We start from the raw sequence: 24,804 nt of genomic DNA, 5'->3' as shown, positions 1-24,804 counted from the left end.
TGTCATCATTTAATTACACATTTCAATGATTTCATGAAAGAAGAATAAATACGGATATTTTAGGCAGCAAGAGAAGGTAGTGTAATGCGAGACGGAGTTGTTAAGTATTAATCTGCTTTATTTGCTCTTTCCTTTTTCGGCGACTAGTTCGCCTTGATGAACGCAAAGGAACCCACCTGCTGTCATGAGCGCTGCTAATCTAAGGACATGATCGAATTGAGGCTAGTGACGCTATCACCCTGACTAGAAGCGACCGAACCGCGCTTGGTAAGCTCATACCGCGGTCCACCGAGATAGCTGATCGGATTGGCAAACTGGCGCCGATCGGGTCCGAGATAGATCGGTGCCTGCTTCCGGTACTTGTAACGGAAGGATGGTTTCGGCTTTAGTGGGGCTTCCCGTCGGCCGTCGCTGTCGTCTGCACCTGCAATATCGAGCTGACAAGCATGAGTACACGCTGGGGTAACCACTCTACCAGCGGCGGCACCTTCATCATAATCATCATCAGCGGAAGCATTACACGCAAGCACTACGTCCTCCGAAGTGGTGGGTATGGCAGAAGCGAAGGAAACGTTGTGATCCGGACGGACCGTGTGCGGTGCCAGCTGTGAGCGTACTACTCCATCCTAGACAAGGTGTGGTGAGCACATGAGCGGGATGAGAAATGCGTATCGTACTCTAGTCGCGGCTGATAGGGCTTCGATATTTGAACGATTACATGAGTGATGGTGATGTTTGAGGTCTAATTGAAGAGTGAAGGATCTATTTCGTGAACCAATGTCTAAATTCCTTGGATGTAAAACACGACTAGATATTGTGCGATAGCGCGTGTTGACGTCCTTTCGTTTTAGTTACACCGAACCCTTAGAGCCAAATGTAAGGGAAGCGATAACAATTGTACACGACACTGAAGGCAACGAGCTATTTTGGCTTACACGATGGAAGGTATCATTTATTTGTTAACGCAGTCAGAAAGTCACTTCAGTATTAAACTAACAGCACAGAAATAGATAAATAATTTTGCAAAAGGACAAATAACCAAAAACAAAACTAATTGTAAGTTGACATTCGTACCTCGTTGTGATCGAAAGTAGTCGAACACTAACGATCAAAGGAGTCGACGAACCTGGTGCTGAGGAGAGATGCTAAAAGATGGCTACTTAACCTAGCTCGTTGCCCATAGCTACCACCATTTTGTATACACAACACACTTTCGGCAAGCACACAACAGCTTTTTTCGTGAGATACAGTAAAATAGAGAGAGCCCAACCGTACATACAAACAACATACATACAAACCGTATCACATACACACACACGGAAACACGCGCGCTTACAGAAACATACACACAACGGATAGCACAGATATCCTATTCTTTGTCCCCAGAAGTCAACGTTCAAGGCGTCTACGCCGGCGATTCCGGAGTTTCATCGATTTTAAACGGTAAGGGATTCGCGCTAATCAGTGCCGGTGGTGGTGGTGGACCCCAGGACACTTGCCGTGGACCACGCGACCGCAGCCCGTTGGTGAGCGGTGTCGATGTCATCATGGTGACCGGCAGCGGTCCAATCGGGGTCGCCGGTCCATCGCCCGGTTCCGTTGGGTGGGCCAGTATCAGCTTCGGCGGTGGTTTCCGTGTGCCGGGTGAGTGAGAATTGACTATGGTGGTGGTTTTAGCAAAGCTAACTTTCACCTGTTGAAGACATTTGGGGGAGAGAAGAAACGAGGCGGGGACGGTTTGCAGAGAACCATGGGCAGCCAGGGTCCCCCAACGCGGGTAATTAGTTCCTTCATAGCTCGGTACTGGCAGGGGCATTCTCGTTGTTTGATGCGGGGAAGAAACAGAAGACGGGTAGCAAATGAAATAGATAATAAGAGTCGGATTGCTTCGTCGGCAGGAGCACACACGCGTCACAGTAGACACGATGTAGCTCCGGTAATTGGGTGTGATTAGACTAGATATAGAGCGTGGTTACCATCTGATCTACCTCCCAGGAGGGTGTTAAGCTATATCAGGTTTGCACTCCGATTAACCTTGTTAAACTATTTCATTTGCTAAACTTACTTTGCTAAACTGGAACATTCTTCGCTCATGCACATCACCAGAACATTCGATGGACTGACAGGAAGGAGCACAACATCAAAGCATGCGAACATAACGAATCAGTGCGAGTTACGCGTATGTTATCCATTTCGTCCTACCGGAAAGAAACACGCAGTAGCCACGCATGCAACACGCGTACAACAAACAACAGACAAAATCACGCTTGTTTTCATAGACTTCTAGACAACTTTTTCCCCAAGGTTTTATTTCACTGTGCCGGCACTTCGGACTAGAATAACACGTATGGAAAAAACACTCAGCAGCGCGGGAGGCCTTTGTGCGCTGGGGCCTTTGGTAACATGAATAAATAAGTACACTACAAGCACCTGGGTACGTGCACACGGAGTTGCTATCGAGAGATGCAATGCCTACTTGAGAGGGGTTACTTTTGGAAGGTTTGTTAGTTTTGTGTGTTTTAATGTAGAGGGCGTGCATATTGTTGGGTTAGTGTATGCTTCTGTCCGTTTCAAATTGTACCAACAGGGACACTAAAGGTTAAAGAAAGGGATGGTAAATTAATGGGTGAGCCAAAAAGAGGGTGGAGGTTCTTCCTAATCGGTGCGACAAGGATCGTAATCTGGATGTGTCTGGATGGATGCAAAAATTTTGTTGATGGAAAGGGATGATCAAAGGAATCCGCTACAAACAGGTTCTACAAACAACAGCAGCATTGTGCAGATAGTGTGCAGATAGTGTGCAGAGTGGTTTAGACACTAAACTCATCGCTAGGATGCAGCTGTAAGTCGCCAAGATCGAGCTTGTTAAGGGTGACCTCGCTGATCGAGCTGAGCGGTGCCAACGCCTGTATGCTTACCGGGTTATCGGTTAGCTCGCTGTCCTCGTTCTCATCCGGTGCGGACGGGTCGTGATCGAGATCGGTCACGCGGTGATTACCGTTGGCGATACGATTCCGTGGACCGTCCCCATTGCTCGCACCGTTCGCCACGCGCGACTCTTTGGTGGGATCCTGTTTCAGCAGTGATTCGTGCTCTTCCGCCACCAAGGATTCCCACTGCAGCTCGTGATCCAGCAGTTGACTGTCTGTGAGGGCGCAAATCAAGATAAGTATTAACGAATGATGGAATTTATTCATTGCTCCAACAAGAACCTACCACGAATACCACCAGTTTCCGTATTGCTGGCCGGTGTTGCTTCCACCGGGGGCTTTTCCGACGGTGCCATCACATTGCCATTCTTCAGTATGCCCACCAATGGTTTCGTGCCGTTATCCTTCTTCTCGTCGCCCGGGATCTAAAATGGTAAGCTTCAAAGTTAATTAAACACAGCCTCGCTAGCGACAAAGCAACACTGCTCTAACCGATTTGTACGCGAATCCTTTGACATTCGTCGTTGATTCGTTTTGCATTTTAGCTGCCTGCTCCTTTGACCAGATAATGTCCTCGTCCGTCTGACGTTCGATTCGCTTGCGGTACTCCCGGTCGGTACGGTACACCTCAATCAAACAGCACACGACGATGATAACAAAGATGGCCGTTAGCGTTATGAACACAACTTGCGTTTTTTCCTCCTTGGTGGACGGGTCAAAGTAGACCGCTTTGTACGGTACGCGTGTTGGTGCATCGACGACCCAGTTCTTATCGATAATCTGCTCCCCACACACGCGAGAGTTCCCAAAGTGAGGTAGGGGATAGCATATATCAGAGAAAGAGAAAAAAAATTGTAATCATACAGAGGATATTGAGTGGATGTCCGGATGGCGAAAAACCCTCAGTCCCTCAGCGTAGGAGAACGTGACTCGATACGGGCAAAACCCAGACGAAACCTACCGAAGTCATGTTGAGTGCCGGTTCGTTGAAAGGCGTCAGCTTCTGGATGACATCGAACTGCTTGCACTGTGCGGACCGTACGCCCTGCGAGTTGATGACGGTAATGGTTTCCGCTTCGCTCTTGGTGAACAGCATGTACTCCTCCAGCGGTTTCATCGTTTCATTATTGACCTGGATGAAGATATCTACAAAAGGCCCGAAATGGATACGCCAGATTAGTGTGCCGCTCCCTGCCATTGCTTGCCCCCCCCGGTTTATGGCATTTGCAATTTGTGTGCAGCCTCCCTCCCCCCGCCTTTACTCACTCGACAGACAGCCATCGTAGCTTTTGTACACCGCGAACCGTGGATCGGTCGTATTAACGCCACCGATCTGAACGTGATTGGCACCGGGATCCGACACCGGCACGAGCGGCTTATTCGGTACGGTCTTGATCGGAATCAGTACCCGGTCGACCAGCAACGATGCAGCGTCACCGTGCCGCGTGTAGTACACCGAATGGCGCGCATCATCCATAAAGTTGCCCTCGATGCGTGCCGCGTACGTCGCACCCTCCCGGTCCTCCTCGATGTACAGATGGTTCTCGGCGGTAATGGCCACCATCAGATAGTAGCTACGGTCGTTGCGTGACTGAAGCAGCAGCATTACCCGGTTCGCCCGGCGCATATCGTGGCTGGAGAAGGCAAGCTGTAACCGCACGGCCCCGACACTCTCGGCCAGCGCCAGCCGACGCAGCAACGTGGCCTCACCGCTAAAGCTGGCACCCTTTTCCTCCGAGCAGAACTCACCGAGGAAGCTCGTATGCTCACAGTTGCAGGTACTTTCCTGCCGCACGAAGTTCTCCGTGCAGATGCCACCGTTTTTGCACGGCTCAGCGTCACACTTCATCTGGCAACCGTTCAGCACGCCCTCGGTAACTGCAAAAGGAAATGAAGCAACGGTACAAAAAGCGTAAGCGAATGTGGATTGACTTGTTAGATGCATTTCACGTGCTACTGGACAGGGACATTGAAACGCGCCACAGTACGTCCAGCGTTTTGCAACAGCCCACGTTCTGTGTAAATTGGTATTTTGGGTTAAAATGGTATTGGGGTCACGGTGGCGGATGAGTTTCGTAACATATGAGCCATCTTTTTTATGAAAACATGCATAACTTTACAAAGTATATGTATACGCACCGGCTTTTCAACCCATTCGTCAAATATAAATCTTGAAACATTTTTAGCTCACAGTGGCAAAGTGAGTTAATTTAATTCGTATTCGTATTATACTCAATACTTCAAAATATTTAAACTCTTTGATATTTTCTATAACAATAATAACAAGTGATAATGGTAACAAGCTTTGAATTTATCGTCGAATCAGAATGAAAATAATGTAGAAAACCCAAAAGAGAATCCCAAGGTTCTTGAAATTGTACAAATGAGTCCAAATGAGTAGTAACGTTAACTCGTTTAGTTCGCTCACTCATTTCAATTCGACGATTTAATTCTTACGATTGGAGGATAAGAAGATAATTATGTATATTATTGAGGTTCTGCACAAATGCCTTAACGAATTCCCCTACTATTCCCACACTAATTCTCTAATTAACATGATTTTAAGTATTATTAGTCCTATATGAGGAGTCTATCCTCATCACTGGTCAAAGATATACGGAATATTGTTCGGTGATCTTATCTCCCCCGTCTATGATCCACATTAATCGTGTCGCTAGGGTGCAGAGATCTCTTAAAAAGTTGACCACTCGCTAAATTTGTTGGTAATAGGTCCTTTGCATTGCCTTGCTACGATAGTTATTAGACTTAAGGTCGCTCCATGCAGACCTTTCATTGAATGAATAATGAAATGAAGATCTAATCATTATCATATATGACCCTCGCTACTGATCATCCTCAGATGAGTCTCTGCTCTATGGCGTAGAGACCCTAATTTTTAAGCCCTTTTAAGTCTTTCATTAATTGCCGAACCCTGTCAACGCCGTGTCAAAATTGTTTAAAACGATTCTCAAAGAGTGCTAAACGACGCTAAACACCCTCAACTGCGGTGGTCTGGTGGTGTATTTGTCAGCGTCTATGGTCTTCACACAATCTGAATCTGAAGAATTGATTATCTAACTACGGGTAAATAAGGCCAACGAATGTCAGGAATGGCAAGGTCACTTGAGGTTGTTGTATCGATAAAGACAAGGAAACATCAGCTTTAGACATCAGACCAGTTTAGATCAATTTTCCAGGAATTCCGAAACAGATCCCGGAATTTAGCATTGGTGTCCCTCTTTAACTCTATCGAAATGAAATATATTTTAAATCCATTTATTCATCCCAACCTACTCACCATGGGCATTGTTCTGGGTGGCCATTTCACGCAAGGAGATCAGATTCTCCCCTATCTTGAGCCCCCTGATACATCCAATGTAACCCTCCAGCTCTGCCGTGTCCTGATTTGGGCGCAGTAAGTTCGCCGGATCGTACCCACCGATGTTAAACTGGAAGTATTCCGTCGGAGGTGCCGGTGGTCGATGTGGAGACAGAACCTCTAATATAAAAGAAAACAAATTGGTACATTATTATTGTTCACGCAATCAACTCCGATTGGTCCTACCGAGTTCCGGGTTCGTCCAGGGTTTGTTGGAATACTCATCGAGCAGCAGGAATCCACGCTCCACCGTGACGTTCTTTTCATTAACGTACAGCGTCGTGTTGGAATCGGTACGTATCACTGCCACCTGAATGCTTCGTGCATTGTGCAGTTCGCTGTGCTCGATAGTGAGATTGACAATGTCACTGCCATAGTTGTACAGATAAACGACCTCACTCCGGTTGGTCAGATACAGATGAATGAAATTATTGTAGTGATCGTTTGCGTACAGCACGAACGCATGTCTGTCATAGGTGCGGAGGTTTACCAGCAGCGAGGAGTTCAGTATCGCTCGTAGTTTCTCCCGTTCGTCGCGCATGTCCTCGGGATCGGATAGATAGTTACGCTTCAGGTACGACTCTCGGCTGATGAACGTTAGTGCATCTTCGTTGATGTCTGTAAAGTGGAGTGTATGCTATTAGTACCAAACTACGCAACAACGCATCATTAGTGATACTTACTCGTCTCACAGTGCTGTCCTAGGTGTGCCCAACGGTTCTGGCACACACACTCAAACGTGCTCCAGAGTTCCCTACAGTAAGCACCATTCTTGCACGGATTCGGAACACAGGACGGTTTGCAGTCTTTAATGATCTCGGACAGGTGCACGGACATAAAGCTGTAGATGTCAAGAATTTCCCCGTTCACGACGAGCCCACGGAAACAACCGATCAGTCCCTGCTTCACGGTGTACTTCTTGGAGATTTCTCTACAAAACCAGACCAGTAATGTAGAGAGTTATTCATGACGTATAAACTTCTTACAGCTAAAAGTACTTACGTGGGAGCACCTCCAATGAACATGCTGCCCTCGAAAGGACCAAACTCTTCCTCGGGCTGCAGATCGACCATGCGTGTATCGGTGTTGATCATAAACCGTACGTGATGTTCATTGTAATCGATCCAAATCTTGTGCCATTCGCCACCATTCAGCTTCCGGTTCGTGTCGATCACGAGCGTCTTCGGTGTGCCAGTGTTCAGTGTGAAGTTAAACGTCAACTGATAGTCCCCGGTCAGTGCCACCATGAACGAGGGATAGTTGGACCGTATCGGTGGTTGGAAGAGCAGAATCGCCTTTTCACCGGTCGTACGGAACGAGAACGCAATGTCACCTTTGCGCCAGCCAGGAACCTCAATGTATGACTGGGACGTGGTGAATGTCACGACATACTTTTGGGTATCTGTGTGGGGTGGGAAAAAAGGGATGGGAATAAAGTCCGAAAATGGATTCCTTTCACCGTTGTAACTCACTTGTTTCGACACATTCTAGCGGACCGAGTGTGACCCGTCCCTGGGACTCCTCGTCTAGATTCTTCTGCTGCAGGAAGTACATCTGCGTTATGCCAAGATTCGGTGGCTCCTTGTAGTATCCTTCGTCCGAGAGCCATCGATTAAGGTTCGCGTCGCAGTTACAGGAATGGTTGTCATCTTCGCAGTTCTTACTGATCGTACAAGGACACGTACCTCTGTTTGACATTGGAATATTAGAACAAGCGGTAATGTTAGTACAGTTCTTACAACAAAACCCCCTCTTTATGTTACCTTTTAACTTCCCCGAGGGAATCGACCGTGTTGTTATTGCTGGACGATTTAAACCAAGTTGAAGAATGCAACTCTAGCGGCGCCTTAATGCAATCGTACTTGATGTACTGCGTGCAGTAAAGCGAGTGCGATATGAGCTCCTGCAGCATCTCCGCACTAAACTCCCGGTACTGAATGTTGAAGCTGAAATCCTCATCCGATGCCGAGCGGACATCAACCTGGGACGGTAGGTTATGTTCGACAATCGTTTTGGTTGCGTTCGCCAAACTCTGGAAGTCACACTTGACCCTCGCCGGTGGGAACACCCCATTGCCGTCAATGTCGATCGAGTAGACGTCCGATTTGGAGTAACCGAGCAGTGCCAACTCTTCGCACGTTTTGCGGAACTTTGTAAAGTGGCAGTTCTTCCCGATGTATCCCGTGTCCTTGCAATCGCAGATGATACCATCATCCTTTACCGCACATTTGCCACCATGCTCGCAGGTGTTCGGTTTCTTGCACGGATCGACGTATTTGCAGTTGTCCAGCGAAACGTCACCGACCACACGTTCGCTTTTCACGAGATATCGCGGTTCGATTTCTAGCCCGTTGATTTTAAGATCGCGCAAACACCCGACCAGACCGGATGCGGCCGCCTTCAGGCTGCTACCGATGATGAGCTTATCGCCGATGTTGAAGGAGAGTCCGTACATTTGCGTTACCGAGTGCCGATAGTCGACGACGAACTTGATGTCGTTGCGCTCGTACGTGAGCTGGATCGAATGCCACGAGGTTGGATTTTCAATGCGAATGTACGTGGTGTGCGTGACGTTGCTCTTCACGTCCGGACAGAGGTCAAAGCTTAGCCGATCGGTTGCCAAACGTAGCTGTAAAATTATAGGAAAAGTACGACAATTAATGGTCAATTAAATACAGAGCTTGCCTTGAAGAGATTTCAAGTTAAACCCAACAACTCCAACATCTTACGCTTCTTCGGTTACATATTAAAATGATTTTCAACCCTTAAATGAATTCTTGAAACAAAATCCCCCCGGTCACCGCATGAAAACACTCAAAAATTTCTAATTTTCACCCCAACAAGGCTTGTAAAGGCTTCACACCCTCCGCAGTGCGCAGTACTTGAAGAAATACATGCTCGGATATTAAAAAACTTCTGCCCAAAACTCGAAACAACTTATTGCCCGTAAAAAGGGTTTCGATTACCACCTACGGTGCGAGCAAAAAGGAACATGACACGCTTACCGAGGCTCTCGGGTGGTATATATGCAATATCCATCCGTCGGTTAAACCGTACCCCAGACTTTCGATTCTTGGTAGTGTCGGTGTCGGTAGACAGCAGAAAGAGCAGCAGGTCGGTCACCCGTGGTAGGCCCATCCATAGGCCCTTCGTTTGGTATGCGAACATTATCACATGCAATCACGCATGAGTGTGACGTGATCATCTTACCGCAGTACCACAAGCGTGTGCTCCTTTCGGGAGGGGGATTTCTGTCTGGGCTGTCCTGGTTTTTCTTTTTCCCCACCCCACCCGGCCCAGTGGGTGGACAGCTTTTGCCAATCTTCCGCCATTTGCAAGCTGAGATTTTTGGGTGAGATAGCAGGGCAGACCCTAAATTCCTGGTTGCTATTGGATCCATTCCGGGGTGGGGTGTGAAACCCCGTCAGAGGGAGTACATGGCTGTGGTTTTAACGGAGATGCCCAAACATGTGTTGCGTGTGGGTGTGGAATTTTCATTCCCTACATTCTTGTGGTCTTTTTTTTCATTTTAATTTCCTGCAAAACAATAAAACCGCTCTCTTTCTTCACACTCACCTCCCAGAATCCGTGGCCCTCGCTGGTTTTCACCTCACTGTACGCCAGCACCGCCGTTGCCTTGCTGCTCTTGAAGTCAAACTTAAGCGACAGCGTGTCGGGATTGTTCATCGGCCACCAGATGTGTGATTTCGCGTACGAGAAGGTGATCGGAATCACCTCGACGTTCGCCTCGAAGAACTCTTCCTCCAGCACGCCAATGTAGTGGACCTTCGGGTTGCCCTTCTTCAGCTCGAACAGCACCGAAACGTCGTTGTAGAAGACGTACTTGAGCGAACCGACAAAGTTGTTGCTCGATGCCAAACCCTTCCGCTTGCTTAGGTTCGGACCACCGCAGAAGTAGATTTCCGGATCGAACAGCAGGTTGTGGATTGGGCCCAACAGGTCCAGAACGCGTACGTGATCGTCCAGGATGGCGATGACCTTATCGTGCTCGTGGAGAATAGTGAGATTATGCCAGTAGTGGCGTGTAAGGTCTTGGCCCAATGTAGCGCTCATCACACCATCGCCAAAGTCGAGCTCAATGTACGCCGAATGGTTCTTGATGGAGGCCGCAATGTACTGCGGTTTCAGTGATTCACCACTCGCGTAGAACAGAGCCGAATCGTCGTAGTTCGTCTTGAACATCATGCTGATCCGGGTCAGTGGGGAGTGGACTCGATCCTTCCAGTCGTAGATCCTGTACGACACGTAGCTCGATCCTCGCAGCGTTAATACTGTCGCAGCTGAAAGTGTCCGAGTGTCGAGAGTGTTAGAGGAGTGACAGGGGAGAAACGCTCGCTAGATACTTACTGTAGATGTCACAGTGTTCGCCCTCGTATCGGGTACCGAAGCAATCGCACGATATGTCATAGTAGTGATTAATGCATCGCGAACCGGTGAAGCAGAGATTCTGCCGCGAGTGACATTTGTTCCGGCAGCCTTCCTTCACGTTTTCGTGCTTGGTCGCGATGAGTGGCGTTATTGGGAGCAGGTCCGAGGCTGCCTTGCCCGAGCTCAGCACCACATTCCGTATGCAGCCGACAAATGACTCAATGATGTACTTTACACCATGCAGTTTTTCTTCCGAGCTGAGCCCTGAGAATGGCAAGGGAATGATGGGAAAAGATGGGAAAAGATGGGTCACTTGTCATAGGCGTGTGATGTCGCTCTTATCTTGACATTCGCGAGTTAATTAAGCATTAGTTTCTGTCCGCAATGTCAAAGGGAGGAAATGGAAATTCTTTAAGAACTTGACACTTCTTCATCTGTTTGATTAAACATGAGGATGCTATATATATTTGTTTATTATTTCTTGTTGAAGCGATCTTCAATTGTGAACTTTTTATCGACATTACCATTTTTGGTTTAAAATGGCAACATTTGCTTTCGTGCGTGTCTTACGGAATATGCCTGGTGTTCCTTGCCTGCGTAGCAAACCCAGCCACGCATTAAGATCGAAACACCGATTGACAAATCGGTTGCTCACCGAGCGTACCGGAAAACGCCGAAAGAAATAAGCCAATTTCTCTCTCTGCAATACGAGCAGTACTTTCAACCATTCACACACGAGCGCACATACTAAACACATCATTACGCAAGCCACAAATCATTTGTACTGGCCCCGGCATTGCCCATTTCGTGGGTTCGGGGCAGAAGTGCCGGAAAAACCCGGCAGCCACACTTGCTGCGCCCTTCCCTAATCACACTCATTTATCGTTTGGCGCGTGAAAATCGTATCAGTGTTTTGTCGGTCGACATTGGTCGACAAAGTTTTTGGCCTCGAAACCTACGCACGCGGTGCCCTTTCACCGATTGCGCCGTAACACAACACATAACCGTCACCATCAATCTTATCGAAGATTAAGGACGCTTTTCTCCCTGGAAACTCTTTCCATTTCGGCGGCCTTTCCTGCCCCATTTTCGTATGGTGGGATGGTGTGAGGGAGGTGTTTTTTGTTGTTGCTTGTTTGTCTGGTACTGGTTGCAAGCGGTGCGAGACAGACGAGGTTCAATCCCGCGTGTTGGCCTTTTGCCCAAACGAAACCCGGGGGAAACCCGTGTTTGGGATAGGATTATCCGGTTGGGGTTGCGGGGGACAACATTGGGGACAAGCGGAAGCTTTCCTGCCGAGATGGATGAGCCGTTGAAGGTTGTCGAGCATGCTAAAGGCTTTTCGGAACTGGAACCGGGCGTTTCGAGAATGGGGGGGGAGTTTACGCGATGTCAGGCTTGCTTCTGCTCTCTGGAGCATGGAACAGGAAATGGATACATTGGCTCTGCTTTAAGGCCGAAGCTATATTGGTTGTCTTAAATTAATGCCTTGATAGCGGTGATTTCCGTTTTGATTGCAACATGTGTATCGAATATGCATTCGAATTTAATTACCAGATTTGTTATAATAAAAGTACCGCGAGAGGATTTCATTACTACAGAAAGTTGATTTTGACTAGCAAATTGCATAACTTTAGGAGTTTTATTCTCACAAATATGTCTTGAAGCAAATGTCTTCTTCGAACGTTGCAGCATAGGTTTTCTTTAGTGCATCGAAAACATTCGAATTTAATTAATAAATTTAATAAAAAAAATTTAAATTTATAAATTTAATATAATAAAAGTAGCGAGAGAGGATTTTATAACCTCTATAGAACCTCTATTTATAGAAAGTTGATTTTGACTAGCAAATTGCATAACTTTAGGGGTTTTATTTTCAAAAAATATGTCTAGAAGCATATTTCTTTTTCGAACGTTGCAGCATAGGTTTTCTTTAATGCATCGAATGCATTCGAATTTAATTTACAGATTTGATATAATAAAAGTAGCGAGAAAGGATTTTATCACTACAGAAAGTTGATTTTGACTTGAAAATTGCATAACTTTAGGGGTTTTATTTTCACAAATACGCCTAAAAGTATGTATTGCGCGTTCTTCGTAAGGTTATCTACATGTTTACTCATTTTGAACGTTATATAAGTCACTAATTAGACTTCGAGGAATTCTACTTCCTGGAACGCTTCCCAACGGCTATAAGAATTGAATACAAAAAAGCGGGTTGCTGCATTGCTGGCAATTAGGCAAGTACTCTGCCATTCACGGTACAACGTAAAGTTTTGGCTACCCTGAAAGAACTCAACAGCATTTAACCCAGCACGGAAGTTTTCCCCAGAGGTAACTGCTAGCATGCTACTAAACTAATGCCGTCCGTCGTGCCCGTGTACACAGCGTGGCCAAAGTGATGATTTGAATTAATCGTTGCCAAACACAATATTGAACAATGGTTTGTGTGTATGGGCATGTGTGTGTGTGTGAGATTGTTCGCACGTGCTCGGTACGTTTGCGTCCGGTGAGGTCAACTTCGTTATTGGGAATGCCAGGGAATGAGGAAGTGGAAGTGGAAACCATGTTAGCAGGTATGTGACCAGCGCGATAGCGTTGCTACGGCGTACGAAACCTAGGTCTGGTGACGTTTTTATTGGAACGACGGAAGTTTATTCTAATCTCTCTTGAGAAACTTTCCTCCAGTGAGTCCAGTATGAGGGGGACGGGTAGATATGGTTGAGAGAAAATTAATTTTAATGGACACATGTGGGGTCCAGATCGAAAAGTTAGTCCAACGGTCCAGTTATGCTTACTGTTTGGCGTACGGTGAGAACGTAGCAGGACGACATGCGATGGCTGGCTGCGGTGAGGTGAGAAGTCGGAAGCCATAAACAATAAGTAACAGTTTCGGTCATTCTGAGCTCCGCCATGCAGTGCGCCAAACGGTTCATTGAAAAGGCGATTGTCGATGGGTTCAATTGGTATTGTTTTGAGGGGAGTTGCCACATAAATCTTTACTCACCGGGTTGATGAGTGGTGTTCTCGAAAGGAGAGCAAGGAGCAAGTTTTTGCCCAACCGAACTAGTGGCTAGCGGTGGTTAGTTCATTTGCATTGTATCAATTGTTGTTGGGAAAGTTTGTGTAAGTATTCTTTTGAAAGTTTCCGGTAAGATGGAGTAAGGGTGGGAACCGGATGTTTTGGTTTCGGTTCATTGAATAAAATAAAGTTCACCGGCGCGAGGGGTAGTGTGTGCTTAAAGCGGCGCAAAACTTAGGCTGCAGGTCCAGCTAATGGTTTTACAGAAATTCGATTTATCTATTCAGTCCTTCTGCAGCTCCATTATTTCAGTCTTCCAAATGCTCTAAGAGTATATTTATTCAGTAGAATTTAAACTTTAAAGCTTCGTCGCTTTGTGGTGGATTATCAAGTGTCAGTCTCTGGTCAGTTGAGATCTCGACACGCTCGTGATCTGATCCGAGCTCTGATGTGGATCAGAGGAAGTACTGTATTTTTAAGCATGTCAGTCTTCTTGGAAGCTGATAATCTCTGATTGACAGCAATTCCATACAAAAAAATATTTGCTATGCAAAATGCATAACTTCGGGCGATTTGTCAAGCAAATAGCATACTATGTGAAGCAAGTTCAAAACGCCTAGATTCACGCAATCTGGATGAAAAATTAACATTTTTATGTATCCATCATCACTCAAGAGTAAATTCTTGTATTTATTTCTCCGAATTGAACTGTATCGGAAAATATACCAAATTTAAAAATGTTTTTCTCCTGTATAAAACCTTATCACTCGTTTCGTAAGTCTTTCCACGCATTCCACTGGAATTGACACACTCGACATGCATTAGCGTTAGTGAAAAACGGTTTTACCTTCGCATGAAATAATTATGCTACCCACATCCAGTCAGTTCATTTAACCGTCAGTGATGTGCGGTTTCCTTCGTGAAAAAAAATAATACATCCATGTGTGTGTGTGGAGGAAAATAAGCTACTTTAACGAACGTTTCATTCAGCAGGCAAATAATCCTCGACTCATGTGTCGGTTACTACGTCCGTCCGTCAACGTTCCCTGTCGGCCTGTCATGCAGCATGTGGCGAAGCAACCGAAACTTCCAGCTTAACGATTTTCCTTAACGATCGGTTTCGCGGTTTGGAAATCTGTCAGAATCAACCAAAATCCCGGCCCCCAACCACATCCCTCTCGTCCCGGGCGCGTTGTTCCGGCCAGGGAAGACAGTTCTGATGTGACGCCAGAGTTCTTTCGCGTGACTTTGAAGGCGCGGCAATCATAACGTGCACTACTCACCACCAACCAGCACAACCGACATCAGATTGATGGATACGCCGTAATTGGTTTCGTGATTTAATCCCTTTAGGTACACCTCCTCCTTGTTGTTGTCGACACGGGCTATCAGCCGGGCACCGTGCACATCGATCCGTACCTGCGTTAAAGGGAAAAGAGAGGCGAGAGTGTGAGAGTCTTAAAAAGAAAACAACTTTCAGCAAGATGGCGAATGTGCGCGGCTAATTACGAGTGCCCTTCACCACTGCTGGATGCGGAACCGGGATGTTGTGATGATGCGGATTTGATTGAGGTGTTTTTCGGGAGAGATCCAACGGGTACCGGTTTCGTCATCATTATGGTGCCATTAGCGATCGAGCGCAGACGGATCACTTTCCTTTCCATGAAGTTTGTTTAGATTGGGGAAAGAAGTAAGAAATCGTTCCATTTGCTAACAAGCTAGGAACATTTTGTATGACGTATTGCATACTTTGAGGCGAGTTTTTTTTTGACAAAACATAAACAAAACGTATGCAGAAATTGTTTCACAAATTGCCCCTTGCCGTGTAATTTTAATGATGAAATTACCTCTTTACAACCATCATGAATAGCTCATCATTATGCTTTACCGTGCGTTTGCTTATCACACGCATTACGGTACCGTAAGACTTAGATAAATAGAGAGTTGCTGGACAAGAAAACTCTTTTCACACAGTGTGTTTCAAAGTGCACACATCCTTCAAATTGTGTTATTTTTACCGCTATAACTTTTGTCCATCCTTCCACTTGTATATGTAGCGACATGCTCGACGCTGCTCGCTATACCCATTCAATGTCTGTGCCTTTCAATATTTCACATAACAAACCAGCGCGCTCATACGTGAAGCGTCTGTCTCAAGTGAGACTGAAAGGATGCGAATTCCGCGTACAGTTAAATCCTTCGCAGAACGTGTTCGCCTGCACGCTCGCTATAGGTAGGTGTATCAGAGGCACAGCAGCATAATAGGCTGGTCTGGTAAACAGCAAAACAACTTTCGTCCGCCTTTCGTGATGGATGAATGATAAGGGATGCCTTTTTGGATTGAAGCAAAAAGCAACACGGCCAACAAGACATGGCACGCAAACGTATCCACACGACAACGAGTTCGGTGTGTCTGGGGAGATGTATTTTTCCTCTCACCTTCAAAGCTTTGCGGGTGAGGAAACAAACGAAAAAAAAATCCGCACACAAACCCCCGAGCCCGATCCCACGGTGGATGCTGCTATTGCTTGGGAGTGCTTGAGAAACTGTGGTTTCGTCCCATGTACGGTCACACAAAACCCACAGGAAGCCGCTTCAGGCTGGATGGATGACAGGTTGCCACTACTGGAGCCGGAATTTCATTATCACCTTTCAGTGTCAGTGCGGTTTTGGAGGAAGTTCGACCCTTGCCCTTGGTTGGGAGCTTCCGTGGGAGCTTTAGTAGATGTAGTCGGTGTATCAACTATTTTGCAGGTGGCTTCAGTTTTAAATCGCATAGTTAGAAACCTACAGACAGGTACAGGCAGTCCCCGAGATACGCTATTATAGCTATTATTAATTTATTCACTGAATCAGGCGATTTTTAGATCCTTAGGCCTTAGTTTAGATCAACGATTTCGCGGTGAGGATCTCCAACCGTATGGATTTTAGAACAATTGATTTTGTTACTGTTAAATTTCAGAACTGTTAAATTTCCAAACATCGCACGATCGGCACAAATTTTTTGGGGCCCTCAACAAGGCGAGGCCCTAGGCGACCGCCTGATCGTTGAATTGTGAATGATTTTCAACGTTGTGTTCATTAATCAATGAGATCCTATTATTTAGTGCACTCAGAATACTAAAGTTTGTTAGGTGCGACGAGAGATGGTTGCTTAGGTTTTTTTTTTGCAAAATTTTGTATATAATCCAATTACTTTATGGATGATGATAAAAATTGAATAATAGACCGACTGTAAATAACCAGACATCAGTCATCTCAGATTTGTCGCTTGTTAACAGACCACCTCCAGTGATGGAACCGGAGAGTAATCCTTTCTAGACGAATGAATCCGGTCCTACAACAGGCACTCTCGCCATGTGGCGTCCGGTGTCATTTTCATGACGTGACCAGTCCACCAGAGCGTGGCGAAAGATTACATTAAAATAAGTTAGAAGAAATGTTTTATACGACAAAAAAAAGGATTTTACACCAATTTTGCACCTTTTTGATTAGATTTTGTGCTATAAACTGGCTCATCTGTCAAATTTCCAAAAACCGCGTATGCGCGCCGAATCTGCTTATAAGAGGATCCGCGTATCTCGGGGACTGCCTGTACAGGTTTCATTTGCTACAAAACTAACAAACTTTTTAAAACCGAGAAAGGTGTAGCAGGGTTTTAACAAATCATTCAAAATAGTTGTGCTTCAAATCCAATCAAAAACACATTTCCCTTCCAATGTGGCTGTACTCTTACTTCAGTGGAAAATTATTATTCTCCTACTTCTTGCAGCTCGATTCCGCCTCGTTAGTGATCTGATACCGGTTGATGATGATGATGATGAAGAGGATGGTGTGTGGCTGTGCTAGTGGTATAAATTACATATGTTTCTCTCACACGGTATGATCCCACTGAATCCTACATGATGGATCCTCTATAGTTTTGTTGCCTGACAAGACGAATAGTTGCTAACGCAAAAAAAATAAAGAAAACAGGATAATACCGAGGTTCTCATTCTGTTTGGCAATGGGGCACATCGAATTCACTTCCGATGCTTCCTCTATCGTTCGGACTGGATGATGTTGTTGGCTAAATTTTTGACGTACCTAAAGATTTAACCAGCAAAACAGGTGAAAGCGAGTCTTTTGTAGAGATTAGGCAGCACAACATCCTTACGGATCAGACTAGAATCTATTTATGGTTCTTTCACTTCTATACTGGTTCGTGGAGGTGGATGGATCGAATCAAATCAGGCTATTGTGTCTCAAATTTGCTTCACTGAGCTTCTATTGGGCAGTGAAGTCAGATGTATGCTGAAGACTGCCACCAAAATGATGATGATGATGATGATGATGATGATGATGATGAAGCAGTTGTATGACAGGTTGGTACTTATATATATTTTTTTCGATATATGTTGCAACTTTCTTCCACCCAATTGCTTACCATAACGCTGTGCCACTCGTCCCGGTTAAGACCCTCGCCGACGGTGACACTGGTCGAATGGTTGCCGAACACGTGCACCACCTTGAGCTGGCCCTTCTCCACGATAACGTACAGCGCGTACGGATCGAGCTTCACACCGGTGGGCGTCTTGACGTTGTGATACACAAGCAGCCCATGCGGCAATCGCGTCCGAAACTGGAACGATATCTCACGGCAGAGTCTGGAAGTCGGGCGCGAAGGAAGGGAAAAAAATTAATTAAGCACAATAAGTGTGCAGGATGGGTGTGGGAATGCAAAAGGAGGATGGGAAAGCTGGTAAGAATTTCCTTGTTGGGCTCTTTGTTTTCCTATGTCGTATGATCGTTTGTTTTCCTATTTTTTTTTGTGATAATCCGATGGCGGAAGATTGAATGGAAAGGCAAGTAACGTCAAGTACACAGGCCCAAGTAGGGATGATGTTTTCCCGCCAAACAGGATGTGACGGTTTGTGCTGCCGGCATCCAGTGGATGAAGCAAGCCATCTGAAGGATGTAATAGTTCTTTTTTGTATCTTCCATTAGAAGCAAGCTAGATAAACGTGAGGAAGAAATTTGCATACACGTAACAGGTGCTACATTGGATGGTTTATAATTTAGGGATTGGATGCATTGGCAAGGTTCGAATTAAAAAAATCTAAATAAATAATTACATAAAATATTAAAAGAAATATTTTCAAATATTTTTAATCTAATAATGTCATATGCTGGATATCCACACGAATGATTTCAAAGAATTACTGTGAACTCCTGGAAGCTTCTCCTCCTGGATTTGGCTATTTTCTAGGAGAATAACGCCAAAATTCATGCATCGCGTCAACCAAAAGCATGGGCATGCAGTCAAAAGAAATCACCGTTCATGAATGGTCAGCTAGTTATTTGGATTGTGACAATAGCGAGAATCTTTGAAGAATAATGACAACAAAGTTTTTCGTAATGGGACCTCACTCAACATCCTACAGGACCTCAAAGTGGGCGTAACGGGGATGCTGAGAGAAAATTGGCTCACAAACAATCAAAACCCTTGTTACTTCAAAACAAACCTTTGAAGTCATTAAAACCAAAAAAGAGGCTGCCAAATATTACAAACAATAATATCAAGACTTTGACTTTTGCTTGACTTATTCCTTTGACTATTTGGTGGAACGACTAAACAAATGCAGCACATTTTTTTGTGATTTTTTAGAAATTTGTTTTTGCTAAAGCGAACTATTGTCCATGGATGTTTTTTTTTTGTAATATGAGTTTTAAAAAATGAAAAACTTTAAGAAAAGTTAAATTGAATGAGATTTCTTTTGACTGAGAAACATGCCAATTTGCTGGTGCAGCAAAGGTCGACTGTAGATAGTCGCCGATGTACACGGTACCTTTTATTTAAACCTAACAGTTAGAGATCAAAATTTATAAGTTTTTAAGGCCTTCTAATGCGTTGCTAAAAATTTATTTGATGTTTCTTCAATGTTTCATATAAAAAGTCATCAAAATTGCTAGACAAACAGAGCAGAAACTCTACTTTAAAGCTATCAAGTATAAAATATAGTGTACCCGTATGTAAGATACGTAGATTATAGCGGTCTGCTATAATAGTGTATCTCGGGTACTACCTATATTCGCCTTTTACATTGTGGGTCACTAACGCAGCTCAAGTTGCTAGGAACAGGATCTTTTTTTATTTGCCCGCAACAGGATTAAGAACAAATTAGTTAAATAGACTCTATATCATCATCGTATAAACATAATTGCACTCGAATCCCCGTGGGGTAGCACGCTGCAATAGAGTTGAGGACTACTAATACACTCTATCAATTGATGCCATAATATGCCATAAAATTTACAAACTCTGTCCTTATAGCACAGTAGCAAATAACAAGCCTTCGCAATGTAAGAGTTTTTTCTACTCCTAAAAGTATGCAATGCTCACAACAAATCGTTCCATATAAAGGCAATTCTCAATTCAATTCATTAGCAGCTTATTTAATACCTTCTACAGCAAAACTGTGGTGTGTAGATTAATTTCCAAGCCCTGGCATCCTTGCCAACATATTCCACCATTATTGCACAAAATACTTCGAGCCAGCGGATCAATAATGAAATAGCACCGCTTTCATCTCACACAATTCCAAACACTCAATAAAGTAATCCTGCCTTTGCTGGGCGAGCTTCCTGCCTGAGCAGATCAACATTCCGCCACCCGGCGATGCCGCCTTACCTGAGCTGAAACGTCTGTATGGTTTCGCCGTCCATCTGTATGAAGGTGTTGTTTTTGGCAAACATGAACGTTTTCTCGTAGCCCGTCTCCTTGAACGTTAGCTCGGAGCCACGCATTTCGTCCGGCACCGGGGCCAGCGTACTGCTGGACGAATGCAGCGACCATGCCTCCTGTGTTTGGGTGCGTACGCTCGATGAGTACGGATCGACGGTGGTCGTCAGCGGTACCGGTGGTTGGGGCGTCTCTGTTGGACAGGAGGTGCAAGAAAGGAACGTTCGATTAGAATCGCCTCACAGAATCGATCAAATGATGCGAGCGTTCTTGCACTATCTCGTCCGCCCCGTTTTGTACATTTCGTTTCGGCTTGCTTCGATTGTGGTTAAAGCGAGCTTTTGAAGTAAGCCGAATACTTTCTCTACGGGATGCCGCCCGGCATGGCGTCTAATCCATGGCCCATCGTTTGACTCACGTGTTTCATTAGCACACTGCTGCATGCACTGTTCGTACGTTTCGAAATTGTTCTGCAGATTGCCACCGCATCCGCCCCAGATGAACTGCGTACAGTTGTTGATCGTCTGCTCGAAGCGATACCGATAGTCGAACGTTTGGCACTGACCCGGTTCACCCGGTCCGGTACATTTGGCTGGGGGAAGGCAAGGGCAGAAGAAAGAAAATATATCATCTTCAGGCTTCCGGAGCTGAAGCACCAAAACCACACTCGCCACCGAACACCCAGCACACGCTCGCATACTTACGGTAGACTATTTCCTTCGGCGGTTCGGCATTGGTCGGTATGGCAAGGACGCACGGTCCGATCCCAAACCGGTCGTACGGGCAGGCGGCGAAGGTGAGGTAAATTGTAAGCAATACTGATGCGGCATGATAGGTCATTATTTTACCCGTGCAAGCTGTTGATGCTTTCTGCGGAGAGGAAATAGAAATGGCAAAGTTATAAATGGGACTGAGGGAGAAACAAAAAACGTGAAGCAATGAAGTAGAAAATTTCCCGGTACAAATTACGGTTATGGCTGATGGAATAATACCAGCTTCGGGGAAGGTCTTTTTTTGGGAGGTAAAAATAATGGTATCGAAGGTACGTCGGGACTTTCGACGCTGTGAGCTGCAGACGGTAGTATATTTATAGCGCGTCTGGATGGAAATGTAATGTTGGAAAGATTTGGAACTCCCACACGCATTCTATGCGTGATGTGGTGGGAAAACGTTGGAAAAGGAAGGGTTCCAGAGGGTTTTCAAACTTTGGGTGATGTGGATCAGGTTGGAGTAGTTTTTGGGTTAACGAACAAATCATCTCATTTAAGTTTTAATAAACTTAATTTAAAATTAAATTTTTGATTGATTGTTTATGCCTGATTCGTTTATGAGATATGTTGAGGGATTGAATTGAATTTTAATTTAATTGAAATCCTCTATAGCTGGTGTTGCAATCTAACTGCAGTCTAGAGCCAAAATATTGCAGAATGAGATTCAAAATATAAAATATAAACTACAATGATATGCAACTATACAAACAAAAGAAACGTTTTGATTGATTTGCTCGTATATTTACGTAAACTAATGATCGTTAAAATCCATGTTAAGGACGAAACTCCAACTAAGGACGAAAATATTTGGATGTTCAAACAAAGGGTGTCCAGCATCACTTTGCATCATGGAGAAAACGTTGGATAAAATTACCTAATTTTTCGATCCTTTCCAAATTTTAAGATAATAAAATATACTCTTTTAGTAAGGTTTTGGCATATTCGTTTTGATTAACTTCATTACCATAACCATTCTATCGCACCTTACGATTAGGGCACCACTTATTAGGTTCTGTACATCATCTGGCTTCAGTTTCTTCTGTATTTAAACTAACTTTTTCTTCATGTCCGCTTAAGATTTGACCTGTTTGGACTACTTCCGTAGTGTCTGTTTCATACTAGCCTATTATTATTTATTGAACTGATTACATAGGATGGTTTTTGGGAGTTCCATGTCCTTCAAACCGAAAGCTCAAGCAACTTGGCTTCGTATCACTGAAGGAAAAAAAATCAATAGTGGCACAAAACTCGATCGTATAAGAAGATCGTAGGGCACTCGTGTTGTTTTTGAAGTTTCAGAAAACTTTCATCAATAGAAAAATGTAAACAAAACACTTTTAACTATTTTCATTTAAAATTTCAAGGGGAATCCCCTAATGCATAATTTTCTAGGGCGTTTTTTGTGTGATGCAATTTGCTGTGGAATGCCCTTTAACGTTAGTATATTTTTGTACAATTTTGAAAAATGTTTGATGATGGCTCCCACGACTTTCTCAATGTCCCATTCGAAAAAAGATTATTTTATATTATGTTATTTTAATTCATATAGTTCGCCTCCATGTTTGATTATCATAATGCTTTGTCTTTAAAAAAACCCTTGTCTAGGTAGGTGATCGCTGAGGAACTAAATAATCCACTTTATTAATTTATTGCCTAGATAAGTTTCAGCAAATATTTCTATTGATGTACTTCAAACACATTAATTTCAGGTGGAAATAATAAAATAAAAATGGGGCTCTTCTTGCTATTGTTCGTCCTTCGTCCAGCCATTCGACTGTGTGGCATACGACGGTTGGTGAGAATGTGATTACCATGGCAAATTACCTAATTTACTATCATCTTATGACGGAGGTACGAAACGTACAAAACACGAACAAAACACGCGTGGTTCAAAATTATCCCCAATAAGGATGATTTGTCCTGCAAGGAAGGAACCGAATTGTGGATGTTTTTGGTGGAGACGCCCAGTACCTGACGCCAAGAAGGAAGCTCATGCCGATGTAGCCTCTCGAAAGACGAAAGCGAGAGAAAGCGATTTAATATAAAAAACGTGCGCATACACACATCCACACTCAGAGATCATCGTGTACGCTTCGATCGTGTAGAACGCGTCATTTCATACCGACCGATGTGGACGCACGGTGTGAGTGAAAAATCTCATAAATCTTCCCATTCCCGCACCGGTTTTGCAAGGACGACAGGGTGGGTGCGTGCAAGCGTACAGCCGGGGCCGCAGTTCAGTTATTAGGAAAGCTCATTACTCTCGAGTGGGTGTGAGTAAGTGTGTGGGAACCTAGATTAAACAGGATCAGGACGATGACGTACCGAACGAGCACGCGGTGGTGATGATTTACACGCCGTGTAAGAAGAAAATGGAAAACCTAAATAATGATGAACCGCGTAGCATAAAATGGAACGTGCGTGGCATCGTTTCAATTGTTCCTATTTTCTATTCTCCCAAGAATCGCACCCGGAATCGAATTTTGCGTAGCAGAATATGGCTGAATCGGACCTTTTGTCTGAGATTGCCTATCCCTCTCTCCCTCTCTCTATCTTTCTGTTAAGTGGCAAAGCAGCATCAGTATGTAACGAATAATTTGCGCCTTTAGTCTGCGTCTAATCTAATATTTACCATCAAATCGCCAAGCAGCGGAATGACGATTGTTTGCGGCATAAAGCCACGGGTAAATAAATTAGCACACCCTGGTTGGGTAGAATGGTTCGTGAGGGTGACGAAATGTGCAAAATTATGACGATGGTAATGAAATTGATTGTACAGAAAATAATATGCTTCTTTGTAGCAAGAGAAATCCCACTGTAAGTGATGTTTAGGTACTTCGGAAATAATATAAGTACAGGTTGTTCTCTTAAAATTAGCGACCTTGCTGTTTATCCTTCCCTGACACGGTTGCTAATCGCTCAGCGCATCTCCAAACAAACAAAGGAAAACTGGCAGAGAAATTGCCAGCTTTACAAACAGAACTGTTTTTGGACAACTTGTCAGCGGGCCCACGGTTTGCAGTTCCCGGTTTCTAGGATTATAAAACTACCAGCACTCAGCTCCACCCCACAACGTAATGCGCGTAAAACGAAGCCCGATGAGCAGTGCGCTGAAAGGGCAAAAAGTTGTGCTGGAAAAGTTTGTCCCTGCACCAACCTGTTAGAATCGCTTGGTAATTAGCGTGCGGCGGTCATTGGGACGGCTCTCGGTTCACAGTTTTGTTTGTTTATGCACAAACAAATGCCACGAGCAGCAGCATCACCACGCTGCTGAAGGTGGTGGCATTAATGAGCAGCTTTTACGATGCTGTAATACCGCAGCCGGCAGCTTTGCCCGTGATTGCACACCGGCCCAGGAGTGAGAACGTGTTTTGTAGCGATAAGATAAGCAGGAACGGGGTCAGTTTGTACTTTAGTTTTGCGTGCGAATGTAAAACTTCTCATTTCGTGCTCAGCTGATTGTTTTTTTTTATATACGTTTTTGGTGTACTGAAATAAAAATGTTAAAGGTACGTTTTTCTTGCAATCCATTGAAACAACTTTATCAAGAAAAAGTTGCGTTATTTTTGAAGGAAAATAAGTTGGCGAACTAG

At 44.7% G+C, this 24,804-nt stretch overlaps 1 protein-coding gene across 1 annotated transcript; it reads right to left on the bottom strand.

Annotated features, from left to right (window-relative positions):
• Positions 1 to 118: 118 nt before the first annotated feature.
• LOC128301049 (axotactin) lies at positions 119 to 21,281 on the bottom strand. The gene is made up of 19 exons (XM_053037351.1): positions 21,146 to 21,281; positions 20,860 to 21,033; positions 20,391 to 20,634; positions 18,147 to 18,366; positions 15,004 to 15,139; positions 10,678 to 10,962; positions 9,886 to 10,610; positions 8,073 to 8,938; positions 7,782 to 7,996; positions 7,312 to 7,711; positions 6,993 to 7,240; positions 6,496 to 6,927; positions 6,229 to 6,429; positions 4,197 to 4,808; positions 3,892 to 4,076; positions 3,423 to 3,710; positions 3,217 to 3,355; positions 2,919 to 3,145; positions 119 to 626 (listed from the first exon to the last, which is right to left on the bottom strand). Exons 1-19 carry the CDS (start codon positions 21,279 to 21,281, stop codon positions 195 to 197), a joined length of 6,165 nt encoding a protein of 2,054 aa, XP_052893311.1. The 3' UTR covers positions 119 to 194.
• Positions 21,282 to 24,804: the final 3,523 nt, after the last annotated feature.

This window comes from Anopheles moucheti, chromosome 3 (genome assembly GCF_943734755.1).
Source record: "Anopheles moucheti chromosome 3, idAnoMoucSN_F20_07, whole genome shotgun sequence".
Classification (NCBI taxonomy): Eukaryota; Metazoa; Arthropoda; class Insecta; order Diptera; family Culicidae; genus Anopheles; species Anopheles moucheti.
This window is presented reverse-complemented; position numbering and strand designations above follow the sequence as displayed.